This window comes from Dermacentor albipictus, chromosome 2 (assembly GCF_038994185.2).
Source record: "Dermacentor albipictus isolate Rhodes 1998 colony chromosome 2, USDA_Dalb.pri_finalv2, whole genome shotgun sequence".
Lineage (NCBI taxonomy): Eukaryota > Metazoa > Arthropoda > Arachnida > Ixodida > Ixodidae > Dermacentor > Dermacentor albipictus.
Window position 1 is genome coordinate 40,435,290 of NC_091822.1, and position 19,798 is coordinate 40,455,087.

At 44.6% G+C, this 19,798-nt stretch overlaps 1 protein-coding gene across 1 annotated transcript in view; it reads right to left on the reverse strand.

Moving 5' to 3' along the window:
- LOC139055694 (focadhesin) overlaps window positions 1-19,798 on the reverse strand; it is a 307,088-nt gene that overhangs the window by 194,367 nt on the left and 92,923 nt on the right. Inside the window, exons 15-16 of the mRNA XM_070533225.1 lie at window positions 15,382-15,598; window positions 8,776-8,914 (exon numbers count right to left, since the gene is read on the reverse strand). Of these exons, the coding sequence (XP_070389326.1) occupies window positions 8,776-8,914; window positions 15,382-15,598 (356 nt within the window). The remainder of the gene's footprint in view (window positions 1-8,775; window positions 8,915-15,381; window positions 15,599-19,798) is intronic.

The window sequence follows — 19,798 nt, forward strand, 5'->3', positions numbered from 1 at the left end:
TCGATGTTTGGAGGCATAATGGCGATGTTTGGAGCGAATAATGGAGGCATAAGTGCAACACAAATAAAATCTGACAATACATTTTTGTTGAAAACAAGGTGCCAGAGTGAACCTCTGAAGCGATTAGTAGAAATTAGAACTAGGTTTACATAGAATGCAAACTGATAAAAAACCAGCAAAGGTACTAAGCCAGCACTATCAACGTAGGCCACTTTGGCCCGTTATATTTTCTGAATAAAGCAAATAAGGAAATATATTATTGCAACCACGTCTTGCCCAACATAAGCAGACTTCCATCCAAAAATTTTTCAGAAAATTCAAACCAGATCTTTCTCTTTAAGGTTGTTTATTATGAGCTTTTTTGAATAACCTTGTTTATTTAACTGTATTTTTCTTCTCTTGTGTTTCATGTAGGAAGATAATATTTTGCATACCTGTTGCAAAGAGAATGTTCTATTTCTGACACTTTTTTTCAAGTTTCTGTGTTCAACAGAAAGCTCGCCAAGATGCATCAAAGTTACAAAATCTTTTTTTATTTGGGCCATGTTTGCTATTTCTTTCGATTCTTTTTTTATTTGTGGAATGCATAAAGAAATGCATGCAACTAATTTACTGTTAAGTATATTAAAATGAGCAGAAACGTTTTTCGACACAACATTTTTTTACTTCGCATATAATTTAGCCGTATGAAAAAATATTGTGGTAAGCAATAGGAGGATGCTCGCACACCCCCTTGAAATATTTTTTGCCTCGCTGGGAACACTTCTCAGGAAAAAAATTTTGGTTTAGGGCAGTTTTAGTATCCCTACATGACATATAAAAAAACCAGACAAAACAAAAATATCAAGCAGACATACTGTTTGATCTCTCATGGAATCACCTTTGCGTCGCGCTACTAGTAGAATGTAATGTTGGTGCCATGGTGTGGTCATGCCAACGCCGGCCTTAATTAACTTGGCCTTAATTGACCTCACCTTAAATAACACCAAACGTCAAGCTTTTGCAGCCTTTTCAGACCACCAATGCCAGGCTTTATTGAATGCATGTTGTTTTGAGGCGTAAAGGCCCAGCATAGCCAAAGAGCACCATGCCAGTGTGGGTGAGTTCGCAGTGGAGTGATAATTTCTTTGAAGTTGACATGAGATGGCTGTAAAGGGGCCTAAAAGTAGTCGCTGTAATTTGTGTAAAATCAATGTGTAATAAGATTATGGGAATGACTAATGACGTGTACTTTGAGCATTAAAATGCATTGTGAAAAAATGATAAGATGTATAAGACATGTCAGATGCAAAAATTCGCTAGAGCACTACTGCCTCACCAGAGACCTTGGAACACAAGGGTCTAGAGGCAAGTGCTATGCAAAACTGCTATCACAGCGGCATCCTCTGAAGAGAGGATGCGCTACGAATTTATTGGGCTAATAACATGTACGACATCTTTCAGGAAACCTTGGACTATATTGTTATCAAAAAACTGCTCTGGAGCAAGAAATATTACAAGCTGAAGAGGGACGTGCTGCCGGTATGCTAGGGGAAAATGTCTTTTTCTCTCAGATTCAGCTTCCTGACACCCCAGGAGGAGGTGGAGGATGGTCAGCCTCTCCCCACATCTACCACAGGTTAGAGGTTCATTTCGAGTAAGTAGAAAATTATGGGTACCAAATGTGGGTCCTATTCTGAGACGGCAGAATAGGACATCTATTCGGTGTGACTTTGTTACGGAGGGCCAGAAACCAAAATGTGGCTTTTACGTGCAGCTTGTTATTTGTTTCCACGTCCCACAAGCATTGCCAGTGGTTTTGCAGTTTCTTTCATAAGAAAGGCCTCATATCGGTGGTAGGGACAGTTATGGTAGGTTTAATAGCCTGCGATGCAATTCACGTGGCCATCTCGTACGCCAGAACATTACCCTCGATGCCCCTATGGCCAGGCCCCCAGCATATAGTGACATGTTGGTTGGATATATAAGATTTGCACAGGATGAAATAGAGTTCATTAAGTACTGGATTTTTGTGCTTACAGAATGACATCAAGGCCTACACGACACTTAGGGAGTCTGTATATATACCTGCTTTTTGGAGTTTTGATTTCCTTATGTGCTTCACAGCCAACAATAGTGCATAGGCTTCAGCCAAAAAGTTTCCATAAGCCATAAACACTTGTTTCCGGATGCAGTACATCGGATTCTGAGAAGGATGGATCGACGGCTGCACAGGAAAACCTCGGCTTGTGACTTAGAAGCGTCAGTGTAAAATTCTGTACATGAGTACTTAGAGTGGAGTTCTAGGAAATGCATTTTAATATGTTCCCCTGGACCGTGTTTTGTCATGTTTACAAACAACGTATCACATTCTATGATCTGCCATTGCCATGGTGGTAATGGCATTGCTGCAGTCCTCAGATTATATTCAGTGATTAAAACAACCGTTTCCTCACCAAGTTTCCTTACACATAATGAAAAGGGTTCTCTCACTCCTGGTTGATTATTAAACAGTCTAGTGCATGTCGTGTCATTTACAGTTAAGTAGGAAGGATGTTCGCAGAAAGAAGTCAGAAAATATGCAAAACTGGAGCACGATCGTTGTAGATGCAGAGACCACTCATTAGCTTCTGAGCAGAGGCTCGCTACAGGACTTGTCCTGAAGGTGCCAATTGCCAGGTCTAAGCGTCTACGTACAGTACAGAGGCTTTTGTAGAGGTTTATAAGGCACTTCCTGTCGCTACCCCATGGTGTGTGTGACAAGATTTGAAGAATTTTTAATGTTTTCAGACATTTTTTCCTAAGATACTTTAGGTGCGGGACGAAAGTAAGCTTTCTGTCTAGTATGATGCCCAAAAATTTGTGTTGTGTGTTCACAGGTAACTGTTGTCTATTAACTTCCGAATGAGGATTTGCTATGAGGCCTCTCTTTTGTGTAAAAAGAATGCATGTGCTTTTGTTGGCATTGAGCTTAAAGCCATTTTCATCAGCCAAGAGACACCTTCTTCAGACCAAGCTGAACTTGTCGCTCACAAATTGTAAGTTTGCACGACTTATTTCCGATATGCACATCACCGACGTATACTGAATTAAAAATAGTACGCAGTATTGATGAACGCAAAGAATTAATTTTTATGATAAGAAGTGTGCAGCTAAGCACGCCACCCTGCACAACGTTACTAGATAGGGTCAGTTTCAAAATTCCGCTCTGTTACGCGGAACCACCACCGGTTCGCGCTTTAGTGATGCTGCTGTCGGATCCAGCTCCGCCTGCCACGCCGGCGCGACCAGGCGCGACTGCAATGGAGCTGCGCGTCGCGACTCATCCACTCGTCTTGGCCTTTCCGACTTCTGCGGTGGATGTGTGCGGGCAGGTCTTGGTCGCCTGATGTTTATGATTAACAATCGGTCACAATGCCCACATGTTGCGTGCCGGTCTGCACAAGCAGCTACCGGAACGACACGAGCAGCTCATCATGGCATTACTTTTCTGCACCTAGCGACGACGCCTTGCATGCTGCACGGAATTGTGCTATCCCGCGAGCTGACAGGTAGTTATCAGCCAAGTCGAGAGTATGCAACCTCCACTTCCATGACCAGGATGTTCTCAAAAATTACGTGCACGTAATTGACGGGAAAACAGTGGAAATGCCTCGCGGTAAGTGGACCCTTGTCAGTGAGGCTATTCCTAAAGTTTTTCCTAATCTTCCTGCATACATGTCAAAGCCTCTAGCTAAGAAGCGCAAAGTACGATGCAGCACAAGCGGCAGAATTGAACAGCGCAGCAACTTGCAGTGCAGCGGTGATCAGGACGCCAGTTTTTCAAGCTTTGAAGATACGCAATGCAGCCTAAATGACATGGAACGTGTTCAAATGCTGGGGTCTTGGAATAAAAAATGATCGTCGAAGACAGAGGCGACAAATTCTACACATTCTACACACTCAAGTCCGAAGACAGGCTTTTGCGGATTGAGAAGTGTGTTGCTGTGAGTGAAGATAATGTGGCCACGGCAAGTGCTTTTACAAATGTGCGCATTCGCAATGTCAATGACATATCCTCCCTGGTGGATTCAGTAAATAAGCTGCGCGTCTGCCAGGGCTGCACTGTCATTAGGAGTGTTTCACAAAAGTGTGAAACTCTTTCAGTGCAGCCAATATGTGCTAGATGCCGCACGCAAAAGAGGAAAGTTAAGGAAACGTTCCAGAAGAAAGAGCGTCTGGTGTTCAGGAAGAAGATAAAGAATCTTCACAAGAAGGCCCCGAGAGCAGCAGCGGCCAGAGCTTCCTTTGTGAAGAACATAAATACCTTAAAGGAGCAGCTGAAGAATGAGCGTTCAGAGGTGATAACGAAAGCATTGAACTTTCTAGCTGCGAGAACTGCCTCGAAACCATCACTGCTGCCAGTCATGTCCCACCAGCAGCTATCCTCACAGAGATGAGGTCTTTCGTACCTGGTGCTTTAAAGCACCCATCTAGTGCCCTTCTACAAATGCTTGATGCCATTTAATCTGTCAATGAACAGAAAACACAGGACAACAAAGTGTTTGGCGAGTTGTTTTGCAGTATGGTGCAGGAACTTTCGAAAAAACCTCTCGTCCGTGTAGGCTGCTCCACGCACTCAGAAGAGCTTTGCGCCCGAATGATAAAGTTTTATCTAGTTACACGCATGCATTTTTATGCAAAGTTTCTGAGGCAGCAAAAGGACCAGAGTGTGCAAGTAAAGGCAGCAAGGAAGAAGGCAAAGTTGCTTTAGAGGCATTCTCACTTAAATGGGAGCTAGTTGAGATCAATAAAATTTGAATACGAAAAAGAGTATCGTGTGGTTTTCTAGCATGACATTGAGTAACAATGAATGCATTCCAGCCACATACTTCAACAAGGCACAAATGATGAAAGTGTATAGCTGCATCGGGCGGCGCGTGCTATGCGTATGGAAGGATCTCCGCCTCTGTTTTTTTCTTCCAGGCTGCAATGGCGTGCAGAGTTTTACATATTCTATTTATGGCAAGCGGCACAACCAGGACTTACAGCCTGCAAAACAAAATGCTTAATTCTGTGACTCTAAAAGGTAAGCGCGCGTCAGCAGCCCGATACCAACGAACCGCCGCGCACGGCTGGGAACGGCAGTTGCGGCAGTCAGCTGGAGCGGGATGAGACGATTCCGCCACCTGGCGACAGGCGCAGGAATGGAGACGCCGTCAATGCATGGGGAGATAGGGGAGTTTTAAAACTGACCCTATCTAGTAACGTTGACCCTGCGGCACCTCAGTTTCTTACATAGACGGTCTCGATAGAGCATTACCAATTTGAACATGGAATGCGCGGTTTGATAAATTACTTTCAATTACATTGAGAATTTTTCCACAAATGCCTAGTCCTGATAGGTCATGCAATATTCCATACAACCACGTAGTATCGTAAGCCTTTTCTATATCTACGAACATGGACAGAAACGACCGTTTGTGTATGAACGCATCGTGAATATATGGTTCAATGCGAGCGAAGCAGTCTGTTGTCAATCGGCCTCCCCTAAAATCACACTGGTATGGGTCGAGAAGCTTCATTCAAGAAAATGCAAAAGCCTGAAATTTATCATTTTTTCAAAGAGTTTGCATAAGCAACTTGAGAGCACTACAGGCCGGTAGCTTTCCACAGGGGACACATCTTTACCTTGTTTCAAGACAAGCACTACAATCGCCTCTTTCCATGCCAATGGTATGTCTCCTGTTGTACAGATAATGTTAAAAAAAGACAACAGTTCCATATGCGTGTCGGGGTGGAAATGTTTTACCATTAGGTACATGATTCTATCAGCGCCTGGTGCAGATTTCTCACATCCATTCAAGGGGGGCTCTGAACTTGGCAACACTAAACGTATGATTTTATGGTTCAGTTTCACTACATTTCTGATTGAGTGCCTTATTTTCTGCTATCTCTTTATGCTCCTGGAATGACTGCGAATAGTTTGCAGAGCTAGGCACACAATCAAAATGTTTTCTCGAGTGTGTTGGCCTGGTCTTGAAGAATGTTGCCTCGATCATCGACCAAAGAAAAAAGGTACATATCGACATTTTGACGAGCTGGTACTGGCTTGACATCTTCGTATGTTTACCAACTGAACAATTTTTGCAGCCTTTTCCAAACCTTCGTTTCTTGTGCATAGGAACTTATGCTTGTGACGTATGTACCCAGCTTTCTTTTTTAGCAATATGCTGTATTCGTCTGCCTTGTAATTTAGCGTGCTTGAAGTTTATTAGGTTTTCTGCAGTTCAGAACTGACCGTAGTAAACCCCAGGCTCTATTTTGCTCCTTAATTGCCTTCTTACATTGTTCGTTCACCAGGGCATGCGCCTCTTCATTGTAGCCCCATTCGTTTGTGGAATGCACTTTAATGCAGCGTCAATTATAAAAGCAGTAAAATAAGCAACAGCATTGTTTATACTAAAATCTTTAACAGCGTTTCGAGCCATATGAGTGAGTTTCTGAAATTTTTCCCATTCTGCTGATGCGACTTTCCATTGAGGAGTGTGTGAGACAAATTCATGTTGCTCTAATGTTTTGAGGCAGATGGGAAATTGATCACTCCCATATGGGGTTGCCTTGACTTCGTCTTAATTAATACCGAAGGTTCTGGGTTCAAGTGTCTTATTCACTTCACCTTATTTAACTTTGCCTTAATTAACATCAAAGGTCATGGGTTTGACTCCCACCAATAGTCGTAGGTTCGTAGCCTTTTCAGACCATGGCATGGTAGTGTCAACACCGGCCTTAATTAATTTCACCTGAAGTAACACCAAAGGTTGCAGGTTCAACTCGCACCAATGATCGTGGGTTTGCAGCCTTTTCAGACCATGGCGCGGTCATGCCAATGCAGGATTTTCTGCTTCGTGGGGCATGTAATACTTTAACATTAATAATTGGTTACACAGGTCACTTCATTGAAAAGGTTGTGCACCGCACAGCTCTCAATAGAACTGGGAAATAGTTATTCCTTAATTATATAGGTAATTTTGTTGCAGAGGCGTTCGTTGCAGAGGCGCTCGACTGTACTGCCAAATCAATCAGCGGAGTGCTTTGGTGTTTTTTCTGCCTCTTGTTTAATTCGACCAGTTTCATCTGTGACAAAAAAGTTGATACAAGACGTGTTTATCTGATCATTTAACAACCTAGTAAATACATTCTTTAACAATGGACATTAAAAAGCAGAATATGTGCAAGTGGAGAACAAAGGCAAGGCTGAATATATTTTACATTCTCGAGATGAAATAATGCTACCAAGCTTATGCCACCAGAATCCAGAATTTGCTGCTTGATAAGTTTTGTGTGACATATAATCATATCAAAATAAATTTGATGCATACAAATAAAGGAAGAAGTAACTTTAGCCACCAATGCTCGATGAAGCAGTGCTAGCGTATGCCATAGGCAGTGTGGCCGTGACAAAATTTGCCACTGGCCGATGTGATAACGGGCTGCATACCAATGCGGAATGCTTGCCACTATTATATTCGTACGTGTGGCTCATCTGTGATTGGTCCGAGATCACACATACGGGTTAGATTGTTCGCTGTTGAAGCGATGTGAAGTTCACCACTCCGTATCCAACACAATCTGAGTGCCTATCGGCCCAATCTTCACACGTTTTTGAATGTTACAAAATGTGCGCCGTCGCCCCCCCCCCCTTCCCCCCGTTTGCACCCCTCAAATTTGGACTGGGTGAGCAGCCTCTTGGGGCAGGATATTTTGGCAGGAAGCTTTGACAAGCCCACTTGGCCCGAATTGTTGCCGTACCAGACACGGACAAGCATCGAGTTGGTGGACCCTCGGGAGGCCCGCAAAGCGCTTCGTTACTTTTCTACTGTGTAGTGTTGTACGATGCTGACGGGAAACCAAAACAAAATCAAGCTGGTGGGTGATGCCAGAATATGATGCCACCAGAATGAGAAATGACACACCGCGGCACCTGCAGCAGGTAAGGGTGGTGCGTTTGGGTTATAGCCTATTAAAAGCGAGCAGTGCGCTTCCAATAACACTACGCCACACGCACTGTGAAACAGATAGGTGAAGATATTTATTGTGATAGGGTTGGCAGCCACTGCTTTGAAGGCGATGTGTGACAACCCATGAGATTTGCTGGTACTGGAAGGGGAAAATGAGTGTGTGCCAGCATTTACATGTGGTAAGGGTGGGCGAGTACTGTTGGGAAACTCTCGAGGCAGGTGGCTACTGCTCTCGATCCCACGTGCCTCACCCCTTTTCTTGTTCACAAGGGGTCTGGCAGTCAGAAAACGTTTCATACGACAGCAATTTGGCAATGCAAACGTTGGTGCCGATAGATCGTGTTTTCAAGGACTGTATCAACCAGTAAAAAAGAAGCGTAACTATATTGGGTAATTTCTGCGTTCTCGGTCACGAACGCTGGTGCCAAAAAATCATATTTAACAGGATTGTATCATTGAGGTACTACTGGACTTTCAGAAACAGTTCATGCAAGGTGATTTGTCTTTGCTGTTTAGTGTGAATTTGGTTTCTGCCAGATGCATATGTGGCATTGGACTGCCATAAGTTTTAAGTTTTGCAAGCCATTTCCCAGTGCCTAGCTTTGTTGTGTGCTCTATACTTGGTGACAGGCTAAGAATTTGGGACACGCTCAGCACCACATTGCACCATCCCTATGTGCCTCCGAAACATAGCTCCTATGAGTCTCACCACCACTGGGATGTCACGAATATGAGCAAACATAATCTGAGATGAACATACTGCCAGAAATGGTGCCAAATCTTACAGAATACAGACCGTGCAAAACTTGCTCATCCTCAATGGTTGCCAGCAGGTCAAGGAAGCAGTGCCCTGGCGTGTAGGTCAAAAGTTCCTCAGGCGAGCGACCCAGATCCATGGGAGTCTTGGAGGCAGGAACTTTCAGGTTCACCTTAGCCTGCAGGCCACAACATGCGTTCTAATTACAGAAACCACTCTGCTGCGATAAATGCTACTACGCAAAACACGTGGCAGGTGGCCAAGACTGCCAGCAATGCAGACAAGGCACGCTGAGAAGTCCTGTCTAGCATGCGTGTTCCTTTCCACACCTCTGCAAGTACTACATGCCAATCAGCGACACACAAGGCACTCATATCTAGCAGATTATAAGCCTAACACATAGCAGCAGGCACAGTATAAGACATACTCGGATAATGTCCTTAATTTCGAAAAGACATCACAAGACAACTCTCTGATCACAATTCTGTCACGTGAGAGGTGGCAATGCTTTTCTATGGGAAATCTCCACTGCTCTGGCGTTGTTTTCTGCATGCTTTTTTTTTTTTGCAACGAATAAAATGACATGACTGTGTTCCTTTGTCAAATCTTTGTTGTAAGTGCACAATTTCGTGTGAAGTCACTAGAAGAAGTCCATTTTAAGAGCCATGAAAGAGACGTACTCTTGATGCACTATTCAAATGTACCCGTTGAACAACCATTAGCACTGTCCCATTTTGGCTCTCACAAAGCCATCACATCATGTTAGTGCCACGCACAGAAGACAATGGCACCATAGCCACTGACGAGGCATAAGTATTTGCGCCAGTACACTGGCCCTGTGCGTGATCAGAGCAGAACTATCTGCCAGTTGCCATGGCAACAAGACCATTTCCTTTCAATCTACTTTTCATTTATACATATATGTTGCACTGATTTTTCACCAGATGATGCTGCCATTGTCAGTCTGTTTAAGGGTAGCGGGAAGGACCATCTAGATGTGCTCCCGACAGAATGTGTTGTGACATGTACACACCTTAAGAGTATTCAGGCAAACCTCAATACAACGAAATTTTTGACGTAATCAACTATTTTTATTTCCCCATCTTAGTTCCAATGAAAACCGTGTATTCTTTATCGCGATTTAACAAAGTGATTTCGTGACACAGTTTCGATTTAACGTTTTTGGCCATTTCAAGCACTTACTTGAAGGATGTCATCATCATCATCAGCCTGGTTACGCCCACTGCAGGGCAAAGGCCTCTCCCATATTTCTCCAACAACCCCGGTCATGTACTAATTGTGGCCATGCCGTCCCTGCAAACTTCTTAATCTCATCCGCCCGCCTAACCTTCTGCCGCCCCCTGCTACGCTTCCCGTCCCTTGGAATCCAGTCCGTAACCCTTCATGACCATCGGTTATCTTCCCTCCTCATTACATGCCCTGCCCATGCCCATTTCTTTTTCTTGATTTCAACTAAGATGTCATTAACTCGCGTTTGTTCCTTCACGCAATCTGCTCTTTTCTTATCCCTTAACGTTACACCTATCATTCTTCTTTCCATAGCTCATTGCGTCGTCCTCAATTTGAGTAGAACCCTTTTCGTAAGCCTCCAGGTTTCTGCCCCATAGGTGAGTACTGGTAAGACACAGCTATTATAGACTTTTCTCTTGAGGGATAATGGCAACCTGCTGTTCATGATCTGAGAATGCCTGCCAAACGCACCCCAGCCCATTCTTATTCTTCTGATTATTTCCGTCTCATGATCTGGATCCGCTGTCATTACCTGCCCTAAGTAGATGTATACGCTTACCACTTCCAGTGCCTCGTTACCTATTGTAAATTGCTGTTCTCTTCCGAGACTGTTAAACATTACTTTAGTTTTCTGCAGATTAATTTTTAGACCCACTCTTCTGCTTTGCCTCTCCAGGTCAGTGAGCATGCATTGCAATTGGTCCCCTGAGTTACTAAGCAAGGCAATATCATCCGCGAATCGCAAGTTACTAAGGTATTCTCCATTAACTTTTATCCCCAATTCTTCCCAGTCCAGGTCTCTGAATACCTCCTGTAAACATGCTGTGAATAGCATTGGAGAGATCGTATCTCCCTGTCTGACGCCTTTCTTTATTGGGATTTTGTTGCTTTCTTTGTGGAGGACTACAGTGGCTGTGGAGCCGCTATAGATATCTTCCGGTATTTTTACATACGGCTAATCTACACCCTGGTTCCGTAATGCCTCCATGACTGCTGAGGTTTCGACAGAATCAAACGCTTTCTCGTAATCAATGAAAGCTATATATAAGGGATGGTTACATTCAGCACATTTCTCTATCACCTGATTGATAGTGTGAATATGATCTATTGTTGAGTAGCCTTTACGGAATCCTGCCTGGTCCTTTGCTTGACAGAAGTCTAAGGTGTTCCTGATTCTATTTGCGATTACCTTAGTAAATAGTTTGTAGGCAACGGACAGTAAGCTGATCGGTCTATAATTTTTCAAGTCTTTGGCGTCCCCTTTCTTATGGATTAGGATTATGTTAGCATTTTTCCAAGATTCCGGTACGCTCGACGTCATGAGGCATTGCGTATACAGGGTGGCCAGTTTCTCTAGAACAATCTGCCCGCCATCCTTCAACAAATCTGCTGTTACCTGATCCTCCCCAGCTGCCTTCCCCCTTTGCATATCTCCCAAGGCTTTCTTTACTTCTTCCGGCGTTACCTGTGGGATTTCGAATTCCTCTAGACTATTTTCTCTTCCATTATCGCCGTGGGTGCCACTGGTACTGTATAAATCTCTATAGAACTCCTCAGCCACTTGAACTATCTCATCCATGTCAGTAATGATATTGCCGGCTTTGTCTCTTAACGCATACGTCTGATTCTTGCCAATTCCTAGCGTCTTCTTCACTGTTTTTAGGCTTCCTCCGTTCCTGAGAGCATGTTCAATTCTATCCATATTATACTTCCTTATGTCAGCTGTCTTACGCTTGTTGATTAACTTCGAAAGTTCTGCCAGTTCTATTCTAGCTGTAGGGTTAGAGGCTTTCATACATTGGCATTTCTTGATCAGATCTTTCGTCTCCTGCGATAGTTTACTGGTATCCTGCCTAACGGAGTTACCACCGACTTCCATTGCACACTCCTTAATGATGCCCACAAGATTGTCGCTCATTGCTTCAACACTAAGGTCCTCTTCCTGAGTTAAAGCGGAATACCTGTTCTGTAGCTTGATCTGGAATTCCTCTATTTTCCCTCTTACCGCTATCTCATTGATCGGCTTCTTATGTACCAGTTTCTTCCGTTCCCTTCTCAGGTCTAGGCTAATTCGAGTTCTTACCATCCTGTAGTCACTGCAGCGCACCTTGCCGAGCACGTCCACATCTTGTATGATACCAGGGTTAGCGCAAAGTATGAAGTCTATTTCATTTCTAGTCTCGCCGTTCGGGCTCCTCCACATCCACTTTCGGCTATCCCTCTTGCAGAAGAAGGTATTCATTATCCTCATATTATTCTGTTCCGCAAACTCTACTAATAACTCTCCCCTGATATTCCTAGTGCCTATGCCACATTCCCCTACTGCCTTGTCTCCAGCCTGCTTCTTGCCTACCTTGGCATTAAAGTCGCCCATTAGTATAGTGTATTTAGTTTTCACTCTACCCATTGCCGATTCCACGTCTTCATAGAAGCTTTCGACTCCCTGGTCATCATGACTGGATGTAGGGGCGTAGACTTGTACAATCTTCATTTTGTACCTCTTATTAAGTTTCACAACAAGACCTGCCACCCTCTCGTTAATGCTATAGAATTCCTGTATGTTACCAGCTATATTCTTATTAATCAGGAATCCGACGCCTAGTTCTCTTCTCTCCGCTAAGCCCCGGTAGCACAGGACGTGCCCGCTTTTTAGCACTGTATATGCTTCTTTTGGCCTCCTAACTTCACTGAGCCCTATTATATCCCATTTACTGCCCTCTAATTCCTCCAATAGCACTGCTAGACTCGCCTCACTAGATAACGTTCTAGCGTTAAACGTTGCCGGGTTCATATTCCAATGGTGGCCTGTCCGGAGCCAGTGATTCTTAGCACCCTCTTCTGCGTCGCAGGTCTGACCGCCGCCGTGGTCAGTTGCTTCACAGCTGCTGGGGACTGAGGGCCGGGGTTTGATTGTGTTGTTCATATAGGAGGCTGTGGCCAAGTACTGCACCAGGGTGGCCAATCCTGCTCTGGTGAGGGAGTGCGTTACCAGTTCTGGTCACCGGGATCAGGCGACACTCCACGCCTGCTTATGCAATTTTATCATCACGCGGATTTTTTTTTTTTTTTTAATCCGGTGGAAAATTGCCGGCACCGGGATTCGAACCACGGACCTCTTGCACGCGAGGCGGGTGTTCTACCGCTACGCCACTGCTGCACCGCTTTGAAGGATGTATAGCTGGTAAATCTAGTAAAAAAGCTATGAAAATGTCAAGCAAGGAAAAAGTTATTTGCAAGTGCCCTACCGCATGAAAAGTTTGAGCAGCAAAAAGATTGTGAAAGCGCATGCCGGGATCTGTATGCAGGCAACACCGCTGTACCATTTGTTGCGCAGCAACTTGTGTAAGGCCGCAGGGCACACGGCAGCTCCGAGCGCTCAGAGAAACCAACACGAGAGCCGACAATTCCTTCAGCGCAAGCGGATGGGAAGGGGGGAGCGCACAGTAATGTGATCAAGCAAGCACAAAATGGGAGAGTGGGAAGGGTTGCGTGCCTACTGCCCTCTCCTTTACCCTTATTGTAGCTGCGCATGGCAGTCCATACGCAAGCCATGTACTGTATCTTGGAGGTAATCTTCAGGAAGTGCAACGGCCGAGCCGACTTGGTTGGCGACTTCATATACATTTTGTTGTGCATTTAGTGTTGGTGGGCGCATAATTACAAGTTTCCGAGGCATGGCACGAATAATTCCCTCTCGTTTCCACAGCGAGTGCTCTTGGTAATCGAGTGAACCTTTGCCTCAGCACTCAAGAGACCGATAAAACTATGAACCTTACTTCGTGTAGTCGTCTCTTTATTATCACAATCAATGCTCCACTTTTCTGATGAAACTGTGACATTTTCTTTTCTCAGAACAAATACCATATCTTTTTGCACTATTGTTTTTAATTTGAGGGTGCTATCTGATGACGGTTGCCGGCACTAAGTGCGGTAAGCCATGGCATTCAAGATTTACGGCGACAGGTGACGCTAGCCACTAATCTCAGGTGCTATGAGCCATGCCGATACATAGCTCTCGGCATGATCTGCATTGAGTGCGCTGGCATTCATAACCATGCTTTTAGGCCTGACTTTCTTGCAATCTGTTTTTAAGTGATTACTAACAGGATACTATCCACCAGGAGTGTTCTGGGATTTTGGGAAATTAGTTTCGCTGCTGAAACTTCAAAACCTTGAAAAAATTAAATTCACAACTTAGTGAAGGTCTAGAAGCGTACGGTGAGGGGCTAGTTGGTATGACATTATGAGAACAAAGAAAAACTGCGCAAAAAAAGGACAAGACAGAGAAAGAACCACACGACACAGGCGCAGACTAACAACTGGTTTAATGCTCCAACGCCTCTTTCCACCAACAACAGAACGCATGCGCACCAACCACAAAGACCAATGCCGCTATCATGTAGTCAAGCCTAGAAACGCCAACTCCTTGCGGTACAAATGTATGGAAGCCTCACTAACACATTTATCTGGCCCTAATCTCGCGATTTCTAAAGCTTCGATTACTTCACGCTCTTTCTTATCCCTTGCGCGTCCGACAAGCTGTTCTACAGCTGCCATAGCCGCTAAATTCTTATCGATGACAAATAGATAGTACTAATGCCATTACAGTTAAATAATGAATCATTCAGATTGACAAACAGTTCACAACTAGCCAGCATGAGTATGTATCTAATTACGAAAAAAGAAAAAGAAAATTCAGCGCTATTACGAGTGTGATTGCACCAACAGAACTGCGGTTTTTCATATTTATTTTGTCATCAAACTTGCGTGGCTGACCAAATTATCAACCCTGTAGTGCTGTAGAGGATGTGTGCAATACACAACGTGCCACTGCAACAAAAATAGCTGGCTTACTGCTGGGATGGCAGTAAGCCAGCAGTGCTGTGGACAAAAATGACACCATGCACAGGGCAGACCCGCAGTCTCTGGTAGACATGTCAGTGGGTCAATTTTGTTTTCTTTAAAAGATACAGTGAGCTGCAGTGACTGCACAGTGCCAATCTTCAATGGGCCTTCATCCAGGAGAGCATCATCGCTGCAGTTTAATACTGCAAATTAATGCAAACACAGCACATTAACACATTGCCACCCCCGCCCCCCCTTTTTTTTTAATGTACCCACTTTTTTTTCTGGCGTATCAAAGCACTAATATGAAATTGCTCATTATTTGTACTCCACCTGTTATGTAATACCCATGATAAAGGGGCCTTTAAGGAAATAAACTGACCTAACCTGGATGCCACAGCTGCGCACTGTGGCTAAATTAGTCAGAGCGAATCACCCTCTCCCCAACCCCTTACCCTGATGCCTAGCTGAGGCGACTGATGCACCTGAGACGCGTTCAGAAATCCTTTGTAAAGGTTAGATACGGTTAGCTTACTCGTTTGGTCTTACCTCGGCAGGCAGGTGCTTGAGCGAGTGGCAGCTCGCTGGGAATGCTGCGAGGGCACGGAAGGCCCCTCCCCGCACCACTGCAGCAGTCTCTGAGGCCATGGCCAGTCGCCAGAGGCGACCTGCAGTGTCCTGTTCGTAGCGTTCGTACTCCACTGTAGGCACTGACACCACGGGCACCACGGACATCAGTTCACACACAGCACGCACCACCAGCGGCCTGTGAGGGTGATACACGGGGGTGCTCTATCACAACTGCAGATGGCTAACACTTGACCACGTTGGTAAGGGTGCTCACTGGCAACAACAACGAAAGTTTAGAATGAATGCCAAACAGACAATCTTCACTGTCAGAATTAATATTGCCAGAAAAGACATACAAAATACAAAAAAAGACACAAGTAGCCCCAAAAATTATTTTCTTATTTTGCAAAAAGACAACATGTATCTACAAGTATCACACGTGCCCATGTAAAATTTTATAGAAAAAGTAACCCCATTCGCAACTACTTTACCCTCCGCAATGGCTGTGCAGTTCTGCTGCTGAATGAGAATCAAACCCCCAACCTCATGGTTGCGGGCTGGAATCCCCTGTGCTATAGAAAAGCACCAGTGTACTCTGCACTAGTGCACCTGTTCAAGCAACAAATGGTCAAACCCAATCAAGAGTACTCAATACAGGCTCCATCATAGCCCATTCATAGAGAAAGAAATTCAACAAGAGGTGAAACTTGGCGAAAAGTGGCAACAGGAAACGCCTCACGCCTAGTGTTCACCCTATCCATCAGCAGACGCGAGCATTGGAAAAAAACATAGAATCTGAAATGAACTTACAATGTTTTGATTTTTTTCACTCTTTCCCACTAAAAACAAAAAGTTTTGTGTATAAATGAACTTACACCTTGCGGCTCATTTTTCTTGTGTTGTCTAGAAACAAGCTAATGGCATGCCAGGCGCGCCAGATGCATGCGTCATGTGCCAAACACACCACCAAAGTGAGCGAGGCCGGCTGTGCATGTGAAGTCCACCTGTTCGACAACCCGTCTCTTTTGGATGAAGCGTGTTTGTCAAGCTACCGGCGTATTCTTGCGCTCATTCTGCACTTGGCACCACTACACTATTGAACTACAGTAAAAGCTCGTTCATTCACAACTCGTTAATTAAAATTTTCGTATAATTCGAAGTAGCCACCGTGGTCCATCCAACAATGTATTGAAAGCAATATGTAACGCATCCTGCTAATTCACACTGAAATCCGCACCGCCACCGCTAATTCGAACTCCGCGCCATTGTGGATGGGGAGAATGCTAGTGTGCGGAAGCACACACTGGCGACAATCATCACCGCGCAGCTTTGCTCTTTCCATCTGCGGCCGTCTGTTGCAGGTCGGTTCTCTCCTCTCAAGACTTTCAATATAAAATCGCGAACACAACGCTGTGTAATGAGAGGTGAAGGGTAACCAAAACAAGATCGAGCTGGTGGGTGATGGCAGAATACGACACCTACATAGCCGCCAGAGTGACACATGACGCTCACTTCGAGAAGCCTACAGCGGGAAACCTATTACTGCCTATTAAAAGTATTTAGTACGCTTCCAACTGTGCTACGCCCCACACACTGTGAACAGATAGGTCGAGATGGTTGTTAATGTGAAAGCATTAAATGGCTCATGAGGCGGAAAATCTGTAGGGATAGGGATAGGAATCTGTAGGGATAGGTATCCATGTAGGGATAACTAAGCGCCCCTTGAATTTTGCATAGGGTTGGCAGCGATAGCTGTGAATGCGGCATGCAACGACGTGGGAGGAGATTTGCTGATGCCGTAATAGAAAACCGAGAGTGCGCCAGCGTTTTCAGGCAAGATGGGCAGGCGAGCACTGTGGAGAAGCTGCTGTAGCAGGTGGCCACAGTTTTCGATAGTGTGCGCCTCGTGCCTTTTCCTTTTACATGGGCTCTAGCAGCCTAAAACATATCATATGGTGGCAATTTGGCGATGTACTGAAAGTTGCTGCTGAAAGATAGTGTTTTGCAGGAAGGTATGAACCGATAAATGTGAAGTGCAACTTTATTGAGTAACTTTTGTACTGCCATTTGTCGGGCGTGTTAGTAAACTGGCATTGAAAGCATATTTAGTGCCAGCGAACAAGGACAGAAGGGAGACTACACGACAACGCGCTAAATTCAGCAACTTTATTTTCAGGAAACAACCGCCTATTTAACCCATGTACAGCGGCGCCACATCACCCACATTTTTTACCCATTAAAAAGTCGTCTCCTTATCTAACAAGTCGACTGAAGGGGCACTAACCCACATATCACTATTCTGACAGATAGCCTCAGCCTACACAATCTTTCGCACATCTTTATCTTTCTGCTTCGCAAGAACTCAGCAGGACCCATACACCGGCACACAGCCACATTCCTGACAGTGAGTTGACAGATGACCGTATTGCTTATTTCTAACGTTTAGACTATGTTCTCATAACCAGTCATTAAGACACCTTTCTGTCTCCACTGTGCATGGGTTAAATAGGTGGTTGTTTCCAGAAAATAAAGTTGTTGAAGTTAGCGCATTCTGGTATCATCTCCCTTCCGTCCTTGTTCGCTGGCGCTAAATATGCTTTCAATCACTTTTTGTGTTCTCGAGTGCCAACGTTGGTGTTGAGAAATCATATGTAATGGGGTCATATCAACGAGGCTTTACTGTGAATGGGAGTCCAAAACATCAGATTCGGTAGAAATTAGTTACGCGTATCAGATAGGCACATTTAGTGGCCCTTCAAGCGAGTGCATCTTACCGTTCGTGCCACTGACAGGATGTCAGATGGAAAGGCTTAGGGATGCTTTGCTGTACAATACACTTTCCAGCAAGTGTGTCCGTCGAAGTGCATAGCCTCGATAGCGGTACCTCAAAAATAAGGTACATACTCAGTGCAAGGGCAGCATTACTACTCAAACCACTTATTTTATGTGTGTGATTTCAAAGTGTAGTAAGTAATTCTGCTTGTGGCAAATGCCATCCTACCTTTGCCAAGTAAGCCACCTCTTTACTTCAAGCACCAGCTTTTTGCCATTCTCTGCACCTTCAAATGTGTGGCACATCGAACAGGTATTGAATACAATACTGTCCTGGTTTTGCCCATGGCAAATGATAATGTAATTTAGCAAAGATCAAATAAATTAACAAATATATATTTTGCCGATTTATTTACCGATCAACATTGCTGTCAATTCCTCTCAAAGTGTATAAATTTGCCCACACGACTGACTGTTCCACAAGTGGCTAAATAAGGTTGTCAGCACATTACAAATTAAATGAAAATTGAAATTCCAGGGTTTTACATGCCGAAACCACGATATGATTATGAGGCACGCTGCAGTAAGGGACTGCGAATTAATTCTGACCGCCAAGGGTTTTTTTAAGTCGCACCTAAATCGAACTACTCACTTTAAAATGTGGACACAATGGCAGGGAATGGAACCCACGGCTGCTTCCTTGACAGCACAATGCCATAGCCACTAAGCCACCTGGGCGGGGTTGTTGACACATTCCTGTACATGTGTGCTCGTATGCCACCTGGTCAGTCTATATTTCGACCATTGCCATGCTGTCGCTACAGACCAAGGAAAGTATGGTTAATGCAGGCACTAAATATCCATGCCCTGGCAACATAACCAGAGGTCAACCAAGGTCTGACAGCACATTGATCATGGGTGTCCTTGCAGCAGTCATTGCGCGGCACTGTTCACCAGTGGCTATTCTTCCGGTTCACTAACGCTTAATTATTTCTTAGCATAGACGTCAAAGGTGGTGCAGGCGTCCTAAAGCTGCTTGATGATTCTTAATGACAAAAATTTCATATAGCAGTCAGTGAAGCCATCCGGGACCATGTCGCTATTGTTGGGGGTGGCCAAACGGATTCGCTGAGGGAATTGCACGCCGACAGCACTGCCCCAGGACACCAACACACACCAATCACATCCAGTGGGAGACTGCTCCTGCCCAGAAACTCGCTCTATTTCAACAAACCAACATAGGCGCCCTGGCGCCATCTATGCTTAGCATGGTACACTACAGATATATCATGTATAAAGGAACCAACGCTAGACACAACAAATACTTACGACAAACTGCAATGTAGCTTTTACATATCAGTAGCATGGTTTGCCCCATGGTTTGGGCTTAAGCATAATAGCCTTAGGTCTGCACCCGGGATAGGCTATAGGCTTTGCTAAGTTCTGTTTTGAGGCAGCATTGGTGACTTATCAAAACAGCACATTGCTCTTTCTGCTTAGCTCAGTGGCAGAATATGTCTGCAATTGTGCAGGCAGAATCCAAATTAGTAAATGGCATTTGAAATTTCATCTGTCTTCATACGTCTAGTGGCAAGTGGTAGTGCCACCAAACTGTACGAATCAT